Source organism: Chamaea fasciata, unplaced genomic scaffold (assembly GCF_029207755.1).
Source record: "Chamaea fasciata isolate MVZ Bird 193981 ecotype frontalis unplaced genomic scaffold, bChaFas1.0.hap1 SCAF_14, whole genome shotgun sequence".
Classification (NCBI taxonomy): Eukaryota; Metazoa; Chordata; class Aves; order Passeriformes; family Sylviidae; genus Chamaea; species Chamaea fasciata.
In genome coordinates, this window is record NW_027094099.1 from 359,242 (window position 1) to 384,366 (window position 25,125).

Consider the following 25,125-nt stretch of genomic DNA (forward strand, 5'->3'; position numbering starts at 1 on the left):
TAACCCCTCTGAACAGATTTCCAGCTGTGTCAGTATCTACTCCTATAACAGCTTGCCATTCTGTAGCAGAGCCAGAGGACAAGAACTGTGCACTATTCACCTCTGCTATGAAAGATATGCTTGGATATGCAATTACAATCATGTCCTAACTCTTATTTTTTCCTCCCTTACATTTAGTTATTAAGTAACATATTTGAAGTAGCTGAGGTATTCAAACCTCTTTAAGGGAATCAAGCAATTCCAAAATGAAAAATTCCTATCTGAAAGACAGATGTTGAGACTTGATTTCCAAATTAATTGAGTACTTAGTTAAATTTTAAAACAGCTGAGATTATTTATTTGACTACAAAAGACTGTGTCAGAACAACAGTACCAAGCCTCCTAAAGAAGCTTTTGGGGTCAGGAGATATTATACAAATAATTTGTAAAATATCTTTCCCAGAAAGTGTGTGCACTCAGAAAATTCCCATGAACGCTCATGCAAATTTTGTCTCCCTCCCCCTCCACCTTCTCCCAAGAAATGAAGGACGCCAATGACAAGTTTACCCAGTCAGTATCACCTACATGCAACATGTCTACGGTTCCCATCTTCATGCTTCAAAGCCAAATTTACATGTATGTTCCTTTATAGAGATTCTCTCAGACCTCGTTATCAGACAAAAATACAAGCTCTACCACCAGCTTGTTCTGATGACACCTACAGATACTTCCATCTGTTATGGGGAAAAAAAAAAAGAAGAACCAGAGCAATCTATAAAGTAATAAACAATTTATTTTTTCTTTACATCAATCTTGATGAAGATAATATGACTTATATTTGTGATTCGAATGTCTTGTACCGCATATTGCTGATTTTTAACATGGCACTTCAGGGAGCAGTCACTTAAACAGCTACACAATTTCATTAAATTAACCCATTTGCCATTTCTCAGTTACGTGTCTGAACACACAACTCTGTCGAATTTAAGACCATTCATTCATTTCTGATGTTTTAGAAGGAAGAAAAAAAAAATCTTTCCCTTTCTGCTGAAATATCTTACCATGTTTACAAACACTGAGGGGAAGGGGACGATATCTTACAGAAGACACCGAAAGCGCAACACAAAAATCCTTTTTATTGATTACATAGCTGGTAAAAAGAACACCACCAAGCACTGTGATAACACTGATAACACTACCTGTACACATGTACAGGTCAAGCTGAAATACTGTGCAGTTCTAATAACTAGAGGTGTAGTGCACCAATTTTTTTTGCTTACTTAACAGAAGATAACAGATCCTTTTAAACAGCAAATGAAAAGCTTCATCGGGAAGTCATGCATACATGAACAGAGCTGGAGGAATATTCTGCACAATGCAACTTTGCAGTCTGGGTTACATCACATACTCTGGGAACCATGGGTGAGGAACTCTTTGCACCTTATGCACGTGGTCTTGAAGTTAAAATATTGCCTTGGCAGTTGTTATGTGCATGAACAGGTCAGTTGCCCACTGCCTGGCTGCCGTGAATGGTAAACCTCACGCACCACTTCAGAAGTTCACACACAGACACAAAGTCTTGGGCTCCATGCAGTTCAGCTTTGGCAGGCTACTGAGGCACACTGTACTTTGGCCTGGTTTCATCAGGTTTAAACACTGCCTGTGTATCCTGCATGTCCCTGATGAGTTACTGCTCTACAAGGTAACCAGATTTAAGCACCACTAGAAAACTAAGTCACACAACCACATTCGCAACAGCAAGCAAGGCAAGCTCCCTTGATGTTACTTCCTGCTGTACGCATCTTATTTTTGTTCCGCAGAGACTTCTAGTGGCCAGAGGTGAGAAACCCCTGCAATTTTTTGACCTTTTAGCTCATCACTAAATAAGTAGCAAGGCTTAGCAAAATGAAGCCAACAGCTTGCTGGGAAATTGAGCGTAACAGCATTGATTCATTTCATATCTGCAAGCTGAAAAAATACCCAGAGACAACACAACTTGCACAGGGTTCCTAACAGTCATGGGTGGCAGAAGAAACAGCTACTTACTTTTACTGTGTAACTGGAAACAAGTTCATAGAATGAAACACAACAACACATGCACACAAACTGAACCATCAGTACAACTCTAACATAAATGGTCCTGTAATATTGCAGGTCATCTTTCGTCAGCTAAAGAACTTCCTGAACTGTTGCCTTGAAGTTAGTTTTATCTTCACAACCCAAATACTTCAATGCAATCAGTCTGAAAACATCTCCTGAAGTCATTGGACTAGTTCATAGTGAAGACTCAAAGCCAAAGAAAAATGGATTATAGGAACAAGGGTAAGTACAAGTATCTAAATTCTTCACCTTACTATTTCACTTGTGGTCACTGAAAGGAAGATCGTCACCTTAAAAAAAAAATTCATGTAACACTTGAAAACAACATTAAAACAAACATACAAACAAAAAGCCTACATTACATATTGATTTAGAGACCAGCTCTTTCAAAACCAAGACAGCATAACTAGAAAATTAGAAAACCTGGTCCCATTTTTGTATTCAAATACTGATTGTAAGTAAGAAAAGAATACAGTACATGCAATAATATCAAAACCCTGCCCTCCAGCACACAAGCAAAAGTAACTAGGGAATTAGAAAAAAACCCCAGCTACTGCCTACCACAGACAATTTAGGGGGCATTTTAGAAGACTAGTAACATGTAAATCAAGATGATCACACCATCAGTCCCCCATTGGCAAGGATTTGCTGGCTAGGTAAAAATTATGTGTCATAAAGGAAGCATAAATTTTATATCAAAAGTAGTCCTCTAAGTTACAACTTCACCTCCGATTAAATAGTTCCCTTCCATCTAAACTAACTTATAATATGCTTACTTGGAGAAGGCTACAACTACATTATCTAAAATAAAAGTTTTTACAAAGTGCTGTGAAACAGAAGCAGGATTTCTCTCTGCACACACTTAAGTTGACTAAAACGATTACATGATGATACCCAATAAAGTACTACTACTTCTAGAAAACCAAAACAAAACACATAAAATACAAGCTTGATGTACTTGATTCTTCCTAATTATTAGTTTTGTTCTTTGCCAATTAACCAGTTCCCTGGAGCCCAGTGATTTACTGCCTAGTATTTGAGTCCCAGTTTTATCATGACACATTACAGTCAAACCAACCCTCTGAAGATCCAACAGTTCAAGAAAAAAACACTGCAAAAGTCCAGAGAACAGCCAGCGAGAGAGAAACCCTCCTTCTCCCCAGAACCATTTATGAGCACTGCTAGTCACTAAATGAGAGAGAATGGTCCCCAGTCACACTTCCACAGCAGAAACACTACAGCTCAATAGCCCAGATGTTGCTCCTTACAGCTGTCTTGCAGGAAGTGCATCCAACACTCACACTAAAGCTGAGTACATTAGGAGAATAGGAGAATATTGCATTTTTCTTTTGGAAAAGGATCTTCAGCTCCTGTGTGCACGCTGTGACCTTTAGGTTCCTTTGATTGATTGGTAAATATTTGTTTTACGAACCCAGTGCCTACCATTATTGTACAATAGTTCTACAATCATGCAGAAAGAATGCTGTGTCTCTTCTTAAAGAGCAAGATTTCACCTCAGGTCCTGAAGAGGAAGAAACATTAAAAGAAAACAAAACAAAAACAACAAAAAACCCCGTAACAAAACAAACCTTCAAGAGATATGCAAAAAATTAGCTCCTAAAGCACGGTACTCCTGCGACAAACTCCATTCTTCCATAATATCTGGAGTTGGGTTGTGGCCCTTTTGAACCATTGCTATCAAAAAAGTGAATACAAATAAAATTGATTAAAGAGAGTTTGATCTATAAACCCCTTTGCATTAATGAGAATCTTTATCAACACAGCTGCCCTGAAAAGTAGAAATTATGTTTGCTATCACTGTTTCGAGAGTCAGTGACAAAAATAGGTACTTATTTTATCTTTACTTTAGAGTACATATATTCAAGTGTTCTGTTTGGTGATCCATGGCATGACACTTCAGGAAAAGACAAAGGCTAGAGTGAGCCAACCTGAATCCAAGAAATATGATGCCCTCTCACATTGAGCCTGCACTACAAAAAACATGATTACATCCAAAAACCCCTAAACTCAGAATGACAATGAATGTAACAGAGCATGGACTTTCCTTATTGCTTCACATCCAGGCATTAATGGTGCACTGTGGGAAAACAACTGTCAATTCAGCTAAATGACTAAACTGAGACAGATAGTAAGTGCTCTACAAATGATTCTGTGAACATAAATGTAAACAGAAGTGTTTGGCCTCCATACAAAGTGGTATTTCTGAAAGTGCTGGGATTTGGAAATCTGTCCTGCATATTTCCAAAAGCAACAAGTTTACATTCTGTTTGACAGGATTAATAAAGTGTTTTGGAGGTTAACTCACTTTGGTCATGATCCCAAAGAACAGTTTATATTAAGCAGTTTCAGCTATCCTCCTCATCATCACTGATGAGGTCTCTTTTCTCTGCGCAGGTCTCCCGCTCGCGCAGGAAGTCCTCGCGGATGGCCTCCAGCTCCGTCAGCTCCAGGCGCACCTTATCCAGGTGATAGGCCCTGCGGTTCCTGATCTGCCGTAAGGGAAAAGGGTTCAGGTCTCCAAAAGCAATAGCAGTCAGTTTCCTGCAAGATTACACAATGGTAGAAGACAATCATTCATATTTGCTGGACTTTTAAATCACTTTCAAACTTCTACATCGACTTTTACCATATGTCACATAGCTCTGGTTTCTTTCACACTTGATACATCTGAGATGTTACCAATATTTCAAGAAATTTCTATAAAGCATTCAGGCTTAAGGTTATTTCAAGTGATGAAGTGTAATCAAATGCTCAAGAGTTCCCCAAGCCCCCTGTAAACTCTGCTCTAGAGATCACGGCCTTGAAAACGCGGAGCAGAAGACATAAGCTTGGGTCAGAGCTTCCTTGGCTACACTGAATACTTGGTACATCCAGTTACCCGTCACAGATTTGATAACTTCCTCCATAGAACCCACTGCAGCTCCTTCAATCCCGAACCACTCAGCCCTCCAGTTAACCAAGATAACCTAACAATAAAGAGACCAGAAAAAGGCAGGGACAACACAAACGTGGGTAATACAGGACACGGACAAGCCCAAGTTTCCAACACTGTGAGAATGCCCTGAGGTTCTGCTGGCTGGAGCACAGAGAGCCCTGGGCCAGTGTCAAGCCAAACCCGTCAGGGCACAATGCAAAGCAGCACAGAGGATCCAGCCCCCTTCCAGAGTTTACACCATCCTGCAGTCCCAGCAAACCTAGCAACTGGTCAGTCTAATCAGTCCAAAAAGACTGCATCCAACCACATCACTATTGCTGATCTGCAGCCAAAAACACCTCATCGCTTACTAAGGAAAAAAGGGGAACTGGAATATCTAATTTACTCTATTTTAATTATCAGAAAAAAATGTTAAGAAAACTTATTTGGACAGTTTATTTAATGGTAAGTTTGTATGTTTGAGGGATCAAGGAATGATTTCCTGCTATTTCTACACAGAACATATTCCAGCAGCTTCTCTACCTGTGCACAACATGCCATGGCTCTAGAAAAACCCAGCTATGACATCCTGTAACTAGAATATAATTTTGCACGTATCTGTAGAGACCTGCCTCTTACTACAGAGTTTGAACTTACAAACTTTGTGCAGAATGATTTTAACCCATTCAGAACACACATGAATTCTATACAAAAGAATATTTCTGAAATTTTCCTCTACAATGGGATCATTTTTTGTCCACATCAAGAAAGACTCCATTCTAGGTGCTTTTGTACTTTTCAAATGCTGATGATGTAAAACGTGTACAAACATGGCAGAGTAAGAAACCAGGCAGTTGGAATCCTGTCTTGTCCTAGCAGGCAAATCCATATTCCCTAGGTGGCACTGCACTGCTTCCACTCTTAAAACCCCAAATGGCAGACTTACAGATCAGCACAGGGCGTATTTGTATTGCAAACATCTTTGATGTATTGAATTCTGTCCTCACTTGAACTCCCCATCTCCCAGTAATCCCTAATTAGTTCATTTTGTTCAAATTCAGCAATTTTAGAACTCTTTAAAGCAGGTTATTTCAGCACGAGAAAGTTTAGACAGGAGAATCAAGACATCATTTCCGTAAGTGGAAAAGGAATTGAAAGCCGTATCTTCACCTCTGATTAAATATCAAAATTTTGTTTGAATTAGGTAAGAATAAAAAAGGTAATTTTTGTCTCTCTGGATCAATCCCTTTGAAGGATTATTCAGCTTTAACTTCTCTCCAGTCAAAACTGAAACACAAGAAGTAAAAATAATAAAGCTCTTGCAGCAGGAGTCAAAGTATAAGCCTAAATTTAAGTGAAGTTTATTACATTAAAAAGAAACATTTCAATATACAATTTGTTTCTAAATTGAAAATTAGTGAGCTTCAAAAGATGTGCAGAACATTTTCAGACATTAAATCAATCCCAATATGACTCTTCTTTTTAAGATTAACCTGCCGCTCTACAGTCTTGAAACTAGGAATCGAAAAACACTAGAGCCTAATTTACAAACTGTAAGTCCTATGCAAGGACTGAAGACCAGAAAAGCATCTAATTTGTATTTATTCTCTGCTTCCAAGTGTATCTTAAAACCAGCTGAAACTGTGTGGCAGGAGCCTGTGCATTAACTGTGCATAAGAGATCTAAGCCGTGGGGGACATGGCTCACGTCCTTATGGCTTGAGCCAGGATGTATTTTTATTTATCATAAAACACTTTACTAACAAGCTACATCTGCAATGCAGAGGGAAACTTCACCTGTGGTTGAAATTCTGACATGATGCTACCATGATACAACACCTAAGCAAGGCAATCTCGTTCATACCCCAAAATTACTATTTAAGCCTACGTCACTTCTGATTCGTCCCTGCTGGATAAAAGTGCTCATGACAAATCCTAACAGCTGGTTGCATCTCTAGTTGCTTTATATCTGAATTAGGATCTAGATGAAAACAACACCAAAGCCACAAGACAGACATCTCCCATGGCCCACTACAAGTCTTTCAGTGCCACCCCACTGTGAGTTACCCACCTGGCATCAAGGATGGTGCGTGTGAAGTAGCGAAGGTACTTGAAAATAGACATCGAATCCTGCAGCTTTAGGATTTCCTCTTCTTTGTATTTAAACAGTGCCAGGGCAAATCGGAATATTACCTGAAAAAGATCCATACAACATTTGGTACTTTGTAAGTACACAATACACTGAGCCTCATTATCATCTTTATTAACTCCCAACAAGAGTTCCTCATGCACAGGCTGCACTTGAGCCCACCAATCACATCTCCCTCTGTATCTCCCTTTCCCTGCCCCAGTCCCTATTTCCAAAAGCTGGAAAATGTTTTGAATGGTTATTTATGCACAGTTCCTCCCTTGTTTTGTCCCTACCAGTCACTTGAACTGGAGTTTTGCAAAACAACCTTCCTTGAACACCGCACTCAGTAACACCACAGTACTTTGTTACCAGCTAACAAATGAACAAACTCAGCCCATTCAGTTCACCTTTGGTCCCTCATAGAGGAAGGAGTCCCAGATTTTGAAAAGGATGTCACTAACCACGCTGTCCACAAAAACCACAAGAAACCAGTTGAAAGTGATAAGAGTATAATCAACTTTATATTGTTCAAAATGAGAATGCAGTCGTGGAAGCTTCTCACTCAATAAATCCTTAAACACTCGCTGATCAACCTAAAGAGATGACAAACAGGGTGTTATTGTCCCAATTTTCCAGCACACCATTCGGAGCAAGGCTGTTACCAATCTGTAAGTGCAAGTTTTTCCACAGGTAACCAGGAAACCCAGGACTGTCTAGCTCACACTTCCAAGCTAGATCCGCCCAAAGCACACACAGTTACATTGCTACCCGCATTGCCCTTGTCGGCTTCCAAACCCAGCCCCAGCCTCACAGGACTCCTCACACACAGCTGGAGTGTTTCTAGCTGCCCCCAGCACTGCAAATGCACTCCCACCCCGCCCTCCCCCAGAGCCCAGCACCACCACCCCCCAAATGTGAGCAATGATAACACAGCTCAGGCTTGTGAAGCTATCCGTGAGAAGGGGGGTTAAGGACTGCTCCAAGCAGGACACTGAACAACTATCTCACTGTTAAGAGTCCTTGTCCAAACAAGGGTCCTAGTGCCTGGAACCCACCCCTGTTAACTCCACTCCCATCCCCTTCCAAAGAGGCCTATCAGACAGTTGCAGAGGAAAGCTTTTGACTGGCTGCAGTGTACAGGACCAGGCTTTATCCCAGCAGAGCACATACCTGGGATCCCAGCAGTGTCTTAGTATAATAATCACGAGGCATGAAAACTTCCACTATTGTTACTAGACACCAAAAAGCATCTTCCTGTTCCAAGTACAGAAGTGCAATTGCTACCAACCTGAAAACAGGGTTTATTTGGAGGAGAAGATTATTATAGTATCACAAACTATGTTAAGAACCATTAAAGTAAAGTATTTGTTTCTGTTCAGCAGAGATAAATGTATTAACAGCAGAGCACTGAACAGCAAAACTTAGTGAAGTTTAAGATGGGGCAAAGCCATGCCTTCTCAGACACACCAAATAAGCTAAATAAGAAAACAGAAAAAGACAAAAACTTGCTCTAAGAATTTCTTGAAGTGGTGGTGTTGCCAATTTTAAGAGCTCTCTAAACACAGAGTCTGATGATGCTGTAGTACACCACAATGACACAAAGACTCTGACTTCAGAAGGCTGAAACGACTCCTTTATTCTTGGGATGTGCCTCCCCTTTTACACTATGCTACACAGACCAGTTTGATTGGTGACAAGAAGACAAACCTCTTCAATCACATTGTTCAGACCAGAGGGACATCAAGAAGAAGTCCCTCCCAGGGAAAATATGGAAACAAATTTGCCTTTACAAAACCATCCCTCTTGTTTACAGACAATTCCCTGGGAAATGAATTTCAGAAAACCAAACATCTCAGGCACAAACCAGGGCTACAGTCTAGTTTAGAAAGGAGATGTTTATTCTAAGGGTGTTAGGTGGAGGTTTCCACACTACTACTACTGCTACCACCACCGCCTCACCACCTCTACGTTACTCACTGCTTCTATTCCACTACTTCTCCAGTACTATCTCAAATGACAGAGCTGCTCTAAGTTCAAAAGCCTATTCTGGTACATAAAATAGTGCACAAGTCGATATCTACAGTATTACATCACGGGTATGAGAGAGGGTGTGTTAGACCAATACACCTGCTTCAAGTAGCACCTTCTTTTACTACAGATCTCCAAGCAGCAAAGCTATTCGGGGTAAGGCCAACTGCAAATGAATCACCATTTTTCTTAGCATTAACACAAAAATCCCCTTGAAATTCTGCAATTCTGATTGGAGACATCAGTGGAAAATACTTAAATTTGCTGCCTTAACAATACAAAAAAAAGCTTTCAAACATTTTTTTTCTGCTTGTTTTAAAAGAAAAAAAAAACTTTAAAAATTCTTGCACAGAAAAGCAACACAATCCCCTACAACTGACACGAAGTCAATGTAAAACTACATCTAAGTAGCTCATTTCTTAGGAGTTCTTTCCAGATCCAGTTTTGATGCCAAGTTGACTTTACTAAATTTATTTTCCAGGTCAACTTCTTTTTTCACTGGTTTAAAAAATGTGATAGTTATTTGATTATTATAAATTATGAGCATACAACCCATAAGGCAAACTACTGTTTGAAGCCATGTTGCTACACATGTGATTTGAAAGGCTCACTAAGTGTTTACTGCATAGTTATCACCCAAGATTAGCAAAATCTTACCTGTTCAGCCCTTGGCAATATCCTATATCAGGATTTCTCCAGGAAAATGCCAGCAGCACATTTCGCAGCTTCTGGATCCCTTCGGATGTTGGCGAGGAGTAATGTTTGTTGTTTGGCAAAGTCCTCAAGAGATCCAACTCAATCTGTTTAGATGCGGGATTTGGTTTTTCCAGAGCTTTTTGAAGCAAGGTTTGGAAGTAGCCAGGAACGGTGCTGTCCTTGAACTTTTTAACATGGAGACTGACGCACCACTTCCACATCTTGGAACGGTGTTCATGCGGAATTCCAGACCGAATAAGGTTCTTCAGTTCCACACAGCGCATCATCTCTCTGTTCATCGTGCTTGCAAGATAGTTTTCCCATTTCACTCCTGTGGAGATCTCCAGATTTTCACTGAGTGAAAGTGATCTTAAGTCCAAAGCTCGTGATTTTGCTACTAGTTTCTCCTCCTCATCATCCTCTGGGACAGTCTGAAAACCATATATATCATATTCACTGAAATGGAGAGGAAGAAAAAAGGTTTTAAAAATACGTTCAGTAGCCCTGAAGCTCTCGAGTTTCCACCATAAAGTTACTTCAAAGCCACTCCCCATAGCTCTCAAGTTCTTCTTAATAAACATTTTTCTGAAGTATATTATTTATTTAACAATAACTTGTACAATTCCACATACAAAAGACTTGGTGCCCATGTTCCTGTACATATTACTACACAAATTAAGCAATGTATTTAATAACATGGTCGAGTTGGAATGTACCCATCTCTTCACCAGCTCGCCTGCAGCAACTGCAGGGCAATACCTCCCTCTCTAAGTTTGATATTGTATCTCAATTAACGAATAAACGTGCCAGTGAAACTTCCCAGTGTGACCATTCCAGCGTCTCCCTGGCAGCCACACTCCCAACAGAGACTGTCACTGCCGGGGCCAAAGCCCCCTGGTGGTCCCTGCTCGACTCCTGCACACCCCACCCTCACAGCCAGGCCAGCTTTCCTCACAGCTTCCACCCCAGGCTTCCCCTGGCAGTCGTGGTCTCCACAAAACATTTTATTCAAGGTGCGGAAACACAGAAACAGCAGGTGCCATGAAGCGCCCTCACCAAAGGAATCCCGGGGCTTTTATCCCCTCACAGTCCACCCTTCCAAAGTCTAGCTCCTCTCGCTCCTCCTCCTGAGTCCTCCTGTGTCTCCCCGTGTCCCTCACCTGGCCGGTGCCACCGGGCCGGGCCTCGTGCCCTTTGTCATGGCAGTTCGTGGCCACTTATCTTCCAGAAGACACCACCCAGAGCTCAATCTGCATCTCGACCTGCACCATATGCATTCCCCTGGGACACAATGTATTTATACAGCTAAAAGGATTCCATGACTATTCCCTCATAAACGAAGGAAAATACAATAAATAACCCAAACCGGCAAATATATTCTCACTGTCTGTTTCCCAGTGTTATAACAGAGCCCACTGGCCAAGACACACACACATTTAATTTAATAGGACCAAACTACCTGACCAGGTGGGGTTTGAAAAATGCTTGTTCTGGTTGTTCACTAGGTTCTGCTTTCAAGGCATCTTCCAGTAACTGTGTGATGACCTCACGAGCAGGACTTTGATCCTCAGAACAAACAGGAGTTCTCATTTCTTGAAGCAAGATCAAGTATTTGCTTTCAATCTGGCAGAGTTTGGCTTCTAAGCTGGTATACTGCAGAAAACAATATATTATATAAATCTTCCGACACTTACTTTGTACTACTTCTTTTAAAGCCTGGCTCAATGCTATTCTATTGGTTTATTGTACATTCTACTGGTTTATGTTAATGCTATTCTATTGGTTTATTGTACATTCTACTGGTTTATGTTAACAGCCAGCTTAACTTTCCCATTTTTGTAACACCAGGAAACATAAGGCAGCATGGTGGACCAGATGTTTTCCACCACATGTATTTTTGCATATGGAAAATCTAAGCAAACCTTAATTATCACTGCATTGTATGAAATACCTTAAAAGAACAAAATGATTGCAGTGTAGCAGCTTTAGTCTGTGCTTGTTTGAACAAGAACAACTTAAGTGGCATATCAGCTAGGTAATAGCATGTAAGAATTGTAAACAAATCTCTGTGCCAAAAATACATTAGTTAAGCCTGGCCACTGAGTGCATGGCTTCCAAAAAACCAAAAGCAAAGCCTACCAAACCACAGCAACAGGTATCTAACCTTAGTTACAGATGAGTGCATTTTTCCAAACCCCAAACACTGGAAATCTTTATTATTTACCTGCAACATCTCCACACTCAAATTCACCCAGATAGAAATTACACACACCATACCATAATCATTCTTCGTGCTCAGGAGAAAGCTCTACTCAATAACCTATCAAATCCTTACACATCCTGTCGCTGACCTTTAAAAATAATCTTTAGAGCCTTAGTTCTGAGGAAACAATGTTTTCAGACATGTACATGCCTTTGTTCATAAGTTATCAAAACGTTCCACCGGGTCACACAATTTTAAAAGCAAGTACTTCTTTCAAGAATCCATTCAGAAAGATTGGTCTGTAAGGACTGAGAGAGCATTTTTTTTTAAGCTATCATATTTAATACACTTAAATTGTTCCATCTCCTGGGTAAATTTACAGCTTAAGTATGGAAAACCGCTTTAGATATTGCCAGGTGAGAACATGCTGACCTTTGCCTGCCATTCTCTTTCTCTTGCTTCTGCATTTCTTCGGAGAGCAGAAAGTTCCAAAATCTCCTTATTTAAAAATTTATTCTGGGTTTTATAACCCTGAAGATTGTCCTGTTGATAAAAAAAAACCCCAAAAAACAAAGTGGATTATGTGTATCAGACAAAGATTACCTTAGAGCATAGAAACAGCAGCTACTAATAGGACTTACAATTAAAAATATCAGGCTCAAATCAAATCTTGTTTTTGGACTTCATGTAAATGAAACACACATGCCAAATATGAGCACGGGGTAGTGCTGTGCCTCACCTGCATCCCTCCCAGTGCTCCACTGCCTGCGGAAGGCAGCCTGCTGCTGGCAGGGGACAGGCAGGGAGAACAGGCACACGCAGGCTGAGCCCATCCTAGAGGCCACAGCAACACAAAAAAGAGGGGATGAATGCCCCGGGCTTTCACTACCCTCACCAGCCCTCATTAAAAGCACAAGTTTCATATCTGCCTCCACAAAGAAAGATAAATCCTCAGCAATGAGCTTCCCTGCCTAATCCACTCTGATCCTGGCTACAAACATTGCCTCTGAAAGCTGAGCCTGTGGGATGAGGCTGGCACGCTCCCAGCAGCCACAGGACCCTCACACTCACCAGCATCTATGAAGCTCTGTCTGCTTTCTGCCAAGACCACTGACTCCTAGTTTCAATTTTGTATTTCAAAACTTACTAGGCTCACATATAAGAAAGAAAATTATGTATGTTTATGCATATTTTAAGTGACTGACTTACATTCTAAATTCTTTGGGAAGTTAATCAATTTGAAATACAACATTTACCCAAATGCAAGAAAGCCTGTTTAGAGCAAAGTGGATAACTTCAGTAACTCCACTAAGAACTTGTGACACATTCAGAGACATATGTTAAACAATAAAAATAAAGCATTAGCAGGAGTTGTAGCAGCTTCAATAAAACAGGTTCTTATACTCCTCTTTTTTGTCTCCTCAGTGCTTCCCTTTGCTTTTCCACATGCTCTTTGTTGCCTCACTTTTGATATTTAAAATTAAAAAAGCCAAAGCAAGCTTTCTGTTTATTTTCCTCCATGCTTATATTTTCCTCTTACCCTTAATCACTGCTGCTCCTTTGATTATTTCTCACATCCCATCTGCTCCACACCAATGAGTAATTTACCCAAAGCATAGGACCCTGCACTAGAGATGGCCCAAAGCAAGTTAGCTCTGGTTAGGTTGTCACATAACAGCTCAAAGTGGAGGTTTCAAGCTGAGAAAGCCTCTGTTGATGAGCGTAGTGGGGAACTGCTGTAGTGACCTCAAACAGTGTGGCAGACTAAAAAGTACCTTAACAGGGAGAAGAGATTCCCCTATGCATCAAGACAGAGACAGTGCTCTTACTTTTAGTCTGTCCAGTTCCTGTAGCTCCTTATTAGTACAGGTGGCTGTGGGTGAATTTATTGCTCCACTTTGAGAGGATGTGCTGTCCTCACATTCGCTGAGCTGACGAGAGAGTTTCATGATGACTTCATCTTTAGCTTGAATAGTTTCCATCAACATTCCCAGCCGTTCATTGAGTTCTCCAACTTTACACTTCAGATTTTTGACTTCCTGCTGGAGACTATCTTTTTCCAGATTTAACTTTTCAAGCTGATTGTTGAGGCCCAAAATCTGGTCATCTTTTTGGTGCAACAGCTCTAACGTATCTTTGGGAACCCCCTCACAAAGGCGGCTTGCAAAGTATTTATCATATTGGGAAGATCGGACTGTTTGCTGCAGAAGTCGAACAAGTTCCTGACAATTAAAAAAACAAAAGCAAAAAAAACGCAATTAAATTTCAAGTTTCTAAATTTTACAGCTTAGAAATCTAACATCAAGCAAAATAAAGTTTTTTGGAATGGGCTGAGACCCCATGCTGGTGTTTTAAAGAAAAAAGGGAACACTTTACAACATGATTGCTAGCAGGCTAACACCCTACAATGACTGGCCGACATAGATGGCTTCAGTGTCCTTCACTGAGCTAAGGATCCTGCCTGAAATGACTACAACAGGTTAAGAAGTGGACAGCTGAGGCTCAGCTGTTACTTGGAAGCTGAAAAAAGCCTTGCTTACAAGCAGCCCTGTTGTAGGATGAACAGGAAGAGGCTTAAGCTCCAAAAGGTAACAGGAAAACCTTACAGAATGGAAAAAGCAAAGGTAACTAAGAGCTCTCTTCTCTAACGGATGCAGAGAAAATAAAAGGAGGTAAAAAACAAAAGCTGCTTTGCCAAAAAGGAAGTCTTTGAAAGGCTGTTTAGAAAATCATGCCACAGAAATGACTACCTAAGACACTGTTTTTCTTTTGCTTCTTATTTAAACAGAAGCAGCTGTGGATGCAGTGGTGCACTAGACCAATGAGATTTCTCACAGCAGCAGGCTCAGAAGCTCAAATGTACTCCTAAGAGAGGTAACACCTAAAATGAGTAAAAATACGGGGCTCAGACTCCTTCTTTGGTTTCCCTTTGATCACCTCACAAAAAGGAAAATACAAATAGCAGAAGGAGCAGCTCCAATAAGATCTAAAACACTTTTCTTCTTAAAATGAGTAGAAGTTCTTGTAGATAAAACCAAGGTATTGAATTAACTGGAGTTATGAGGGCACATAAGCATGACCACCACGTGACTGCAGTCTCTACACAAACATTATGGTTAGGCCTTTCTTACAAAACCCCTCCTGAGGAGAGAAAGAAGCCAGGTCTATTTCCCACCCACTGCACTAGCACTGAAAGAATCAAAAGACAGAGAATCTGGAAGGAGAAGGTCCTCAGATATTTTATGCACATACAGAAGAAGATGCTATGACTATCAGCCAGGATCCTGGCAGACACCGATCAAGTTAAGTTCAAAGAATAAGGAAGAGAGATAAACCAACTGAATGAACAATGTGCAAATGGAAGTTCAATTCAGGGATCTTATCTTCAACAGATGTAAAAGATGGTCCTTCTTGTTTCCAGAGTTTTTGTTCACAAAGGTTTATTTAGAACCATCCTTTCAGTGAGATGGCCAGAAAGGTTAAACTCACAATCACCTGCCAGAGCCATTTGTTTTTGTGCACTTTGCCTGAAGGTATAATTACCTTTTGGCTCAAAAGATCTTTCTTTAGCTTCTCCAACTCTTCCTGCTGGCTTTGATACTTCAGCTGCAGTTCAGAGACCAGTCTGTTCCCATTGCCAGAGCACCACTCTGTTGGGGAAGAGTCGCTGCTGTTGCGGTTTTTGCTCGATCCAATCATATCTTTCAACGGGCGCCTTGCTTTGTGTGGAATGCGGCCAAAATCAAATGGAAAAGCTGAACTAGTCAGTCCTGCATAAAACAATTTCTTCTAGTTGAGTTCACTTAGCAAAAAGGCATTTCAAAGCATTCAGATTTCTTTTAAAAATATACTCATTAACATTAGACTTTGAGCAGCTTTCAAACCACTCAATGCAATAGTGTCAAACATGCCTCATTTTCCAAGTTGCTTCCTTTGAGGGGAACAAAAAAAACCTCAAAACCTTCTCCCCTCTTCATATAAGAGATGAAGAGAATTTAACAATTCAATACAGAAAACGAAAAGTATCCTTAAGTATGGCCAAGCAAGCTTTGCTTCAAATAATGAGAGCAAAAGCATCTCTGATATCACAGCCTGCTGCTCCTGTAAGAGGATTCCATGTAAAGTCTCACCTCCACATACAGGATGTTTTCTAACAGATTAAATCACTTGGATGTCACCTCAAGTGCTCTTAAAGAGACGTAAAATGTCTTGACAAGGTTATTCCAGACACTGGTCAAATCGGAGAACTAGTTACAACATACAGATGAGCTACTGCTTCATGTCCATCCCTGTTTCTGCCCCGTTTTAGAAGGAAGCCAATGTAAACGGGTACAAACACAGAGTCTAAAGGTAATTCTGCTTCAGCGAGTGACACTCAAGTGAGTAATTACAAACATCAGCATTTCCCTTCGCCTTGTTACTTTGCAATTCACGTGACAAAAGGAACCAGTTAGCAAGCTCAGGAAACCAGAAACAGTGGATAACAAGGCTTTGTCTTTATTCTCTTGTATTTGAACGGCAGGGGACCCCAAACACATGACAAGGAATCGATCTTTTAAAAAATAGTTTACAGAGCTGTGGGTGTGGTTTGTGAAGAAAAAGGTAAGCTTCCACTCACTTCCTAGAGACAGGCATAACACAGTACTCTATGCTAAACAATCTAAGGCATATGATCCCCCTCCTTCCTCCACTTCTACCTTTATTTCCTTCTGCCAGATGCTTCCTCTTTTCTTCCAGAGCCATTGAGTCCTCCAAGTCTTTTGGGGTTGGATCCAGCAGTTCCCACTCCTCTGTGGTGTAAAATACACTCCTGCGATTTTCGTTACTTCCTTTTCTTAAGGAGGACATGGAATTCCTGCGAAAAAGACAGCAGGAAAAAGTGACAAATATTTCTCCATTTTGCATTCTTTTTATAAGGGTCATTTCACAGTTCAAACAGTGCAAACTAAAAATAGGCTAAAAACACAGACCAAACCAACACCAAATAAAAGCTCAAAGAAAATAAGGCATACACTCCCAAACAGCACTTGCAATCAGCAGTGCTACATTTCAAGAACAGAAGAATTATTTTGCTTTAATGCCACGGTCTTTTGCATGTTTTAGCCTTGTTTTTGCAATGGGCAAGTACAAAACAAACTTAGGATTTACAAGCAGTGTCTCTTTATTATCAGTTGTGGTTTAGAATTTTAGGGTAACTGCCAAGCATTAAACTGAACAGCATGCAGTCAAAACACATGTAAGTTATAGTTTCATGTTGGGGATTAATGGGAAACTTGGGATCATCCAAGAGACCTGCTGCAGCTGAAATGCTGATGACAAGACTCCTTTGCAGCTTTTCTCTTCTACGGTGGAACATGGCCAATTATCTGCAAGAACACTTCAGGGGCATCCTCTGAATTCCAGCCAGATAATTCTATAGGAGAACAATACATTTCCCAGCAGGATGAGATTACCTCACCCAGCTCCCCCCAACCATCACGGAATGTCCACTCTTATGTCCATGAGTAATAACAGAGCTCAGTATTTGCAAAGCCTTTGTTCAACTACACAAGGACATTCCAAATCAACCCACAGAACCAGTTCAATACTTTAGGTGTAAAACTGGAAATATACTTAGTATCTCGGCATTTTCCACACAGTCTGTGCAAGCTCACAAAGATGCTTTCACTCCATCATCACCATTCTCTCTTCAAAACTTAAGCACAAAATAACGCCTATTACACTTTCAAGACCATTTGATGATCCAAGCCTGTCTTTCAGCTACTCAAGTTTTAACATCAACATGAACTCTCAACCAATCATTAAGCAGTGCACAACTTTTATAATCTCATGAACTGATAAATATTTATAATTTTAAAATAATCGTAATGGTTATTAATAGAACTATTTCAGCAATCAATTTACAAGCTTGGCAAAGATTCATTTATGCTACAGATTTAATTTTCTTCCAGAAAGAATCACAATTCCTGTTGGGGGCAAGAAGCCTAATTTCTTTGATCAGAGGTTCCACGCAAATTAAGTAGATCAAACTGGGTGATGATGGATGTATTTCCTGATGATGGATTGGGCACTCAATATCTGTGAGTGTCTCAGGAAGTGCACCCTGGCATCTCTATATTTCTTGTCCAAATGGCGGCTGATCCCTTACCAGGCAACTCCAAACTGCCTGTTCTGCACTCTCTCAGCCTCAACATTGAAAAGCCTGAACACCATCTTCTAAAGCTTGAAAAGACCACAAATCAAGTGAATTCCAGAAAAGCTTCTTTAAAGAACTGCTGTAAGGCCCACGAAAAATCATGGCTGATGCTGAGTTTTGTAAATCTTTTGCACAGGTTTGTTCAGGGCACTCATGCAGCATTCCTTTACTGCTTTCTAATAGACTAAAATGAGATGAAAGATTAAATAGATAAATTTGAAAATAGTATTTATTTTCCTAAGTAAAATAGGACAACCTACGCAAGAGCCAATCATATGATCTAACGAGTCTCTATTTTTAAACGTTTGGGGTTTAAGTCTTATTTTATGGTTATGTAACTGGAGGTTACTATAATTCAGTATGTTTCCAAATCTATATTCTGCATAAATAAGTAGCTGAGAGTATGAAAATTTAAAAACAAAAAAAATCAAGCCCAAATGTGTGTATATATCAAATATTATTTGAAAGCATATTTCTAAAAATAACAAGCATATTTCAACTGTATATACTATAAATATATGCATTGCTTAACTCCAAGACATATTTTTGTTTTTTCTCCCTCATTATTACATCTCAACTGCTATCTAGGATGCAAATACAGCTGTTATAGCAATATATTCTCTGTCAGACGCACTGTAAATGTGTTCAGGAGGAAAGACAAGGCTTGGACTGAGACACCTACACACCTTAAAACAAATCAATAAATACAAAACAAAAATGTGCTCACGGCAAGAAAGGGAACTCCCTGCAGTTTTAGACACACTTTGCTCCATCCCGTAACACTGGGGCTGTACCTAAGCACAAATGCAGTAAGACAGTGGATAGGGCACTCGTATCCCAAAGGCTGTCAGACGATCCCCATTTTCATTCTGATGTCAGAGAGGGGAATGCCACACAACACACCAGGGGCTGTGTGTAACAGCCCCGTTACACCCAGTCCTCTCCTCCTTACACAGATCAGAGGGTCCGAGCGCTCAATCCCTATTGGCTGAACCAGCCGCGCTCAACCCCTATTGGCTGAACCAGCCACGCTCAATCCCTATTGGCTGAACCAGCTGCACTCAACCCCTGTTGGCTGAACCAGTCGCGCTCAACCCCTATTGGCTGAACCAGTTGCGCTCAACCCCTATTGGCTGAACCAGCCGCGCTCAACCCCTACTGGCTGAACCAGCCGCGCTCAACCCCTACTGGCTGAACCAGCTGACCCCCAGCCAAACAGCCAATGGCTGTTCACGCCACCAACAATCCTCACCGGCCATGTAACTAAGGTACTTGTATAACTAGTTACCTTTCAGTTATAAAATTGGGATTAATTATAACTGTGAGGCCTTCAGGCCAGCTGTTGGCCAGCACAACACCCTGTCCCAAATGGCACAGAACTGCTGGGGAAGGGAAGAAAACAATCAACCACAACACTGGGAAAAAAACAAAAACCGCAGCCAGAAAAAAAGTCAAAATCAACATCATCTGGTATCCTCTCAGAACTCTGTGCTAAACCAGAAAGCTTTAAAAGGGATCTGTTTAACTTGGCACTGCGGATGAAAATGAACATTTTCCTCCCAACTCAAGAAGGACATGGTCTGGTTAACCAAAGCTACAGCTCTGCTTTGTGAACTGGTCTGTGCTAGCACTGTGACATGCTTTAAGCAAGAGTGGAAAATCCATCTATGTGGGCAAAGCAAAGCAAAGCACAAAATTCTTTAGAAAGAAACCCAACAGGAGAGCTGAAAACTAACGGGATTGCTTTCCTTAAAGTAATTAATACTAAAGAGTAAATTCATTATGAGTGAGGGGTTTTGATGTTGTTCAGAAGGGGTCTGCCACATTTTTGCTCAGGAATTCAAACTACATCCACCTCAAATCTGTGCCCTATGCTTTCATTTCTTTTAAGAAGAAAACAAAAAGTAAGGATTTATATTGGTTTGATTTTCATCACTAAAAATAGTTCCAATGCATTGAGTACTATGACGACTACAATGCTGGGAATTGGCAGCTCCATGAAGAAGCAGCAGTGACTAAGAATACAACTCAGCCTCAACAACAGCTGGGGCTCAGGGAGCAAAGCCATCACTGGAAGTGCTGTACAAGACTTAAGTCTCCCTTTCAGATATCAGTGATGCTACACAATGATGTTCCCTTAGATCTTCAAACAGTAAATAAACAGCTTAGTTGAAGAGATACAATACTACAAACAAATCCACCCCATCACCTCCCATCATTCTAAGAAGCTCCACTGACCACATATCGATGTAAGAAATAGTCTTGGCCAGCAACTACCAACCTCTTGCTAACTCCTTCTCCCAGGTTCCCAACTTACTTGATCTCAGTACTCCATTGCTTAAGTGAGAAATTGATGGCACTTGCTTGGACTGGTGCAGGCTGGGAAGCTGCTTGTTCCCCCACCAGGTCTGTAGGGGAAGTCTCCACAGCTAGAATATTTCTAGCTCTCTCTGCTGAAGCATTTTGACTTAGGATACTCAAATCTACATTAAAAGAAAAAAAAAAAAAAAGGGGGAAAAAGAGAAAAAAATAAGCATAAACTTCAACAAGTAAAAGAATAATGGTTATGTAAAGTCATATCCTGCTAAGTCTGCTAGTGACGTTGTTCAGGTTTTACTTTAAAATGCAACATAACTTTATAAAACATTCAGTTCAAATGAACCTTAAAAATAGCAAATTTCTTAGTGAGATCTCACCACAGCCACATACTTTTGGTAAGACAGGACCTATGTGATGCTCACACAGCATTATTTCATGAGTGATTTACGAATTAGCCAATCAGAATTAAGTCCAGAACAGTGTCACAAAACCACTGACCCAGTTCTCAGGGTGTGCTTCATCCTGTAAGTTATTCATCCTAAAAGCATGACACTACTGTAGTCAGTGAGCTTTCCAGACCTGAGGCAGCGCTGTGCCAGCCCAGGCTGGGCACTGCCAGAACCAGGAACGCTGGCACAGCTCTGCAGGAACTGGACACCTCCTGCACCAGGGAGGACTCCTGAAAGCAGCTCCTCCTCAGCCCATCCCAGCCAACTCTGCTGTGCACTGGGGGAAGAGGGGGTCCACAGCCAGGCCACGCAGGCCTCAGCACTGTCCTGCATCCCCAGCAAACCCCACAGGCTCCCAGTGGCTCCACAGGGACCAGCCCAGCCCTGAGTCACGGCTCACAACAGCCAGAGGAGCCAGCCGGGGCTCCAACACACCAGCCTGGCAAACACAGACTGCACCACCTGCAGTGCCTGTGCTACCTCAGTGTTTCCATTAGTCCAGAGAGCTGCCTTCTCCCTTCAGCAGGCAGAGGGAGTAAAAAATCCAGAATACAGAACATACTGTGAATAGCAAAACCATTAGAGAGAAGCATAAAGCGGTTTACAGCCTTCTACAAATCCTCCGAAAAGGCAAGTGAAACAAACTCAAATGCAATTTTCAGATTCCTCTTGATATAATTCACAAAGTACTAAAGTAGATTAAAGATTTTTTGACAACACCCTCAGACTTGACTCATTATTTATATTAGAAAGTAACATATTGGATGGGCTCTGACTTAAATAAAATCCTAGGAAATTACAATGCTCTCTTGTCACTGGGGAGTCTTTCTGCCTTTGCTCTGCATGGTAGCAGCAGCAAGACCACCTTTAGGCAAACCATACCCTCCAGTTACTCAGCAGAGGGTTGCTTTTATCAAGTATCAAAAATTAAAAGTAGAAAGAACATTCTGTAATGAAGAATATGAAGTATTAAAGATCACTGACACTAGGAATCTCAAACCCTTGAAAAACAGTATCTGACACAGAAATGTATCATATCGTGTTTCAAATAGAGGTACAAGTTACACTGCCTTGCTTTTTATGAACAGATGCTTCAGGGCCTTATCAGCCAAAGGGAATTCCAAGTTCTTTTGTACTGTGGCTGTTTGGACTGAGCAAAGTTCAGCTAAAATAGCCTGGATAAAATTAAACATGGGATCACACTTACTGTCTAATGAAGAGGAAAGATAATAAGTAGGGTTTAACTACAAAATAATAATTAAAAGCAAAACCAAACCAAACCTAACCACCACCACCACCTCCTCACCTCCAGAAAACTCAAACATCCCAAAAGAAAAAAAAAAACAACAACCCACAACACACAGACCAAACACTTATGGATACTCAAAGCCAGGGTGGAATACTACCATTCTGCTTTTACACTTACAGCTTGTTTAATCTTGCAAAGTCTCTTTAGAGGACGGCCCAGGCAAAAGAACTGCTCAAGAGCGGAATTCCCAACAAGTGCATTTCCCCTCCCAGACATGCCAGCTGTCAGAATGTGGCACACTGAGGTTGCTCACTGGAATCATCCCCTGCCCACACCAGCCAGGAGCTTGGTTAGAGGCATGGACTGCACACCACACACAGCACAACAAATGAGTGTGGTTGCTCATGCAACCCCCAAGTAAAAAATAAAAATCTGGTTTAGGTACTTCTTTCAAAACACAACAATCTTATAAATGCATGGCACTGCATGTTTTATTAATGCCAATTAAGAACTGAAATTATAGAAACTACATTAACATTCAATCAATTTCAAGAGAAAAATAGTAATCCCACATCCTACAAAGAATTAATAAGTTACTTGACTTCCATGGTAGTAAGGCACCTCCATGACAAATCCTACAGTGCAATTTTTGTTAATATTAACTTTCCCACTCTGAAAAATACTTGCAAGTACTTTTCACTACATTGAATGTTCTTAAAAACCTTTCAAGGCTGATCCACAAAGCAGTATCTAGCTCCATGCATACCCCAGTTAGTTCAGATTTCTGAACTGGGAAGGGAGAGGACAGGGGAGGACAGACAGGCAAGACTGCAGTAAGCAGTTCAGAGTTTGGATTGAAGACAGACTACTTCCCCATTTAAAACATTAGTGATAGTATCTGTACTAAAGCACTAGCAAAATAAAACAATTTCTATGCTCTGGTATAAAGCACATCACTGCATGCACATTCACTTCTTCAAAATAAAAAAAAAAAAAAGGAAAAAAAAAGCTACAAGACATATAACTTAGTCATCAGCATGAAACAAAAGCCTTACAGAATCTTGTAACTCTAGAAAAAACTCAGAGTACTTTACTAAAAAGAAGGAACAAGCATCAATCATTCTAACCATTTACATTTTCCCCAAAAGGAATCCCTACCTAAATACTTCATGTGATGGTAAGAGTCATCACTGTGATTTGTCCTACAAAATGAGATACCCTAGATGCAGCTCCAAATTCTACCTAATGCAGTTTAACTGCAGGCTGCCCCTGGAAGGGATGGGCCTACTCAGCCCATGCGTGTTATGTTGACATTCCCTGTGCTGGATATGACAACAACAGTAATTTAATAAAACAAACAAAAAAAATCACATGAAGAGGTTCAGCTGGCTCATCCAGAAAGCCCCCAATGACTTAATGAAAAATACCAGATCAGTGATGAAATGACTGGATGTGATGCAAAACATAAGGGAACAGCATCTGCACGTGCTGCAGTGACAGAGGCTCGTTTCACATTGTACCAAGCTCCGAGGGAAGCCGCACAAACAAGAACAGATTCTGTGGCCAAGTTACAGATTAGAGTTGATGTGATCCAACACTCTGCTGCCAAGACAGCAAGTCTGCCTGCTGCTTTACTCTGCCTTCCTGTATTTAGTCACTGTGCCTTGTTTCCTCCTGTCCACCAGCTGTGCAATCACCTGACTGTACTCTGAACACATTCCACTCATCAACCCAGCAGAAATGAAAAAAGATCCTCCTTTCTGGCTAACATTTGAACTCAACCTACTCAGCACAGGGTCAGTTAAACACAACAAAAAAAGGGAGCCTGTGCAGCAGAGAACAAGAGGCTGAAGGCCAAAGCCTGTTCCCTTTAGCAACACTTAGATTTTTGCCACCAATACATGTGCTCTGGAACACATGACTTGACAAGCTGCTCCCCAGCCTGGCTGCTGCTAAAAAAGGGCTCTCAAACCATCCCCCTTGGCATTCCCGGCAATTCTCTTGGGCTAATCCTGCCACTCACCTGTCCCTACAGTAAACCACTTCTGGAAACCACACTGGCCAAACGACTGATCTGGAGACGAGGCTGATTGCTGCTGCCTGCCGACCCTGCACTAGCACTTGCCAGGGTCAGCCCTGCAGCAGCTCAAGGGAGGAGTGGGGCTCTGCTTTCAGCAGGGGCTGCCTGCAGGGGCTGAAAGGCCCAGCGGAGCCCCAGGAAACACATGCACGGCCAGCTGTGCTGAGCAAGCAGCCACAAGCAGCACATTCTCTCCAAGGAGAGCAGCAAACTGGGTTAGAGGACAACACTGCAACAGGACCTGAACATCAGGAGGGGACAAGGTGTGACAGCAACAGCTTGACACCGCTGGGTTTACAGCAGGAGCAAAGCAACGCCAACTAAATGTGACATCTGTTGATGACTTGTCTGACCCCAAGACTCGGCCTAAACCCAGGAGAGCCTTACTAATGCCTAACTTGGCACAGAACTGGATTTTACTCATGGATAACTTATGGATAACAGAAATCAGCAAAAAATCCATTTCTGTAGGGACTGAGGAATAAAAAAAATCACAAGTGCCTCTGTAATGTAGTAAGAAATGCAGAATAACTGTATAATGCACAGACATTTTTATAACTCTAACACTAGTGTAGAATTACATTTTCCTTGCCTAAAGGTATTTCAGAGACTGAATTTCACTTATGTAATATCTGTGCAGACTGTCTTCCAGTTTTGAAAGGCAATCTTATCAGTCAGATAGATCCACCACACCGTATCTTTTCAGGAACAAAGTATGGTCATTCAGAATGCAAAATATACCTGTTCCCACTAAAAACTGG

The 25,125-nt window shown here is 41.1% G+C and overlaps 1 protein-coding gene across 3 annotated transcripts in view; it reads right to left on the reverse strand.

The window, feature by feature from the left end:
- Positions 1 to 754: 754 nt before the first annotated feature.
- Positions 755 to 25,125, reverse strand: part of TBC1D2B (TBC1 domain family member 2B) — a 32,435-nt gene continuing 8,064 nt past the window's right edge. For 2 of the 3 annotated variants that reach the window (XM_066196119.1, XM_066196121.1), the window contains exons 3-13: positions 20,585 to 20,750; positions 16,769 to 16,926; positions 15,615 to 15,841; positions 13,901 to 14,293; positions 12,504 to 12,614; positions 11,328 to 11,521; positions 9,830 to 10,324; positions 8,315 to 8,432; positions 7,552 to 7,737; positions 7,085 to 7,206; positions 755 to 4,641 (exon numbers count right to left, since the gene is read on the reverse strand). In XM_066196119.1, the coding sequence (XP_066052216.1) occupies positions 4,446 to 4,641; positions 7,085 to 7,206; positions 7,552 to 7,737; positions 8,315 to 8,432; positions 9,830 to 10,324; positions 11,328 to 11,521; positions 12,504 to 12,614; positions 13,901 to 14,293; positions 15,615 to 15,841; positions 16,769 to 16,926; positions 20,585 to 20,750 (2,366 nt within the window). In that variant the 3' untranslated portion in view covers positions 755 to 4,445. The remainder of the gene's footprint in view (positions 4,642 to 7,084; positions 7,207 to 7,551; positions 7,738 to 8,314; positions 8,433 to 9,829; positions 10,325 to 11,327; positions 11,522 to 12,503; positions 12,615 to 13,900; positions 14,294 to 15,614; positions 15,842 to 16,768; positions 16,927 to 20,584; positions 20,751 to 25,125) is intronic. The other variant, XM_066196120.1, reaches the window with a different exon arrangement.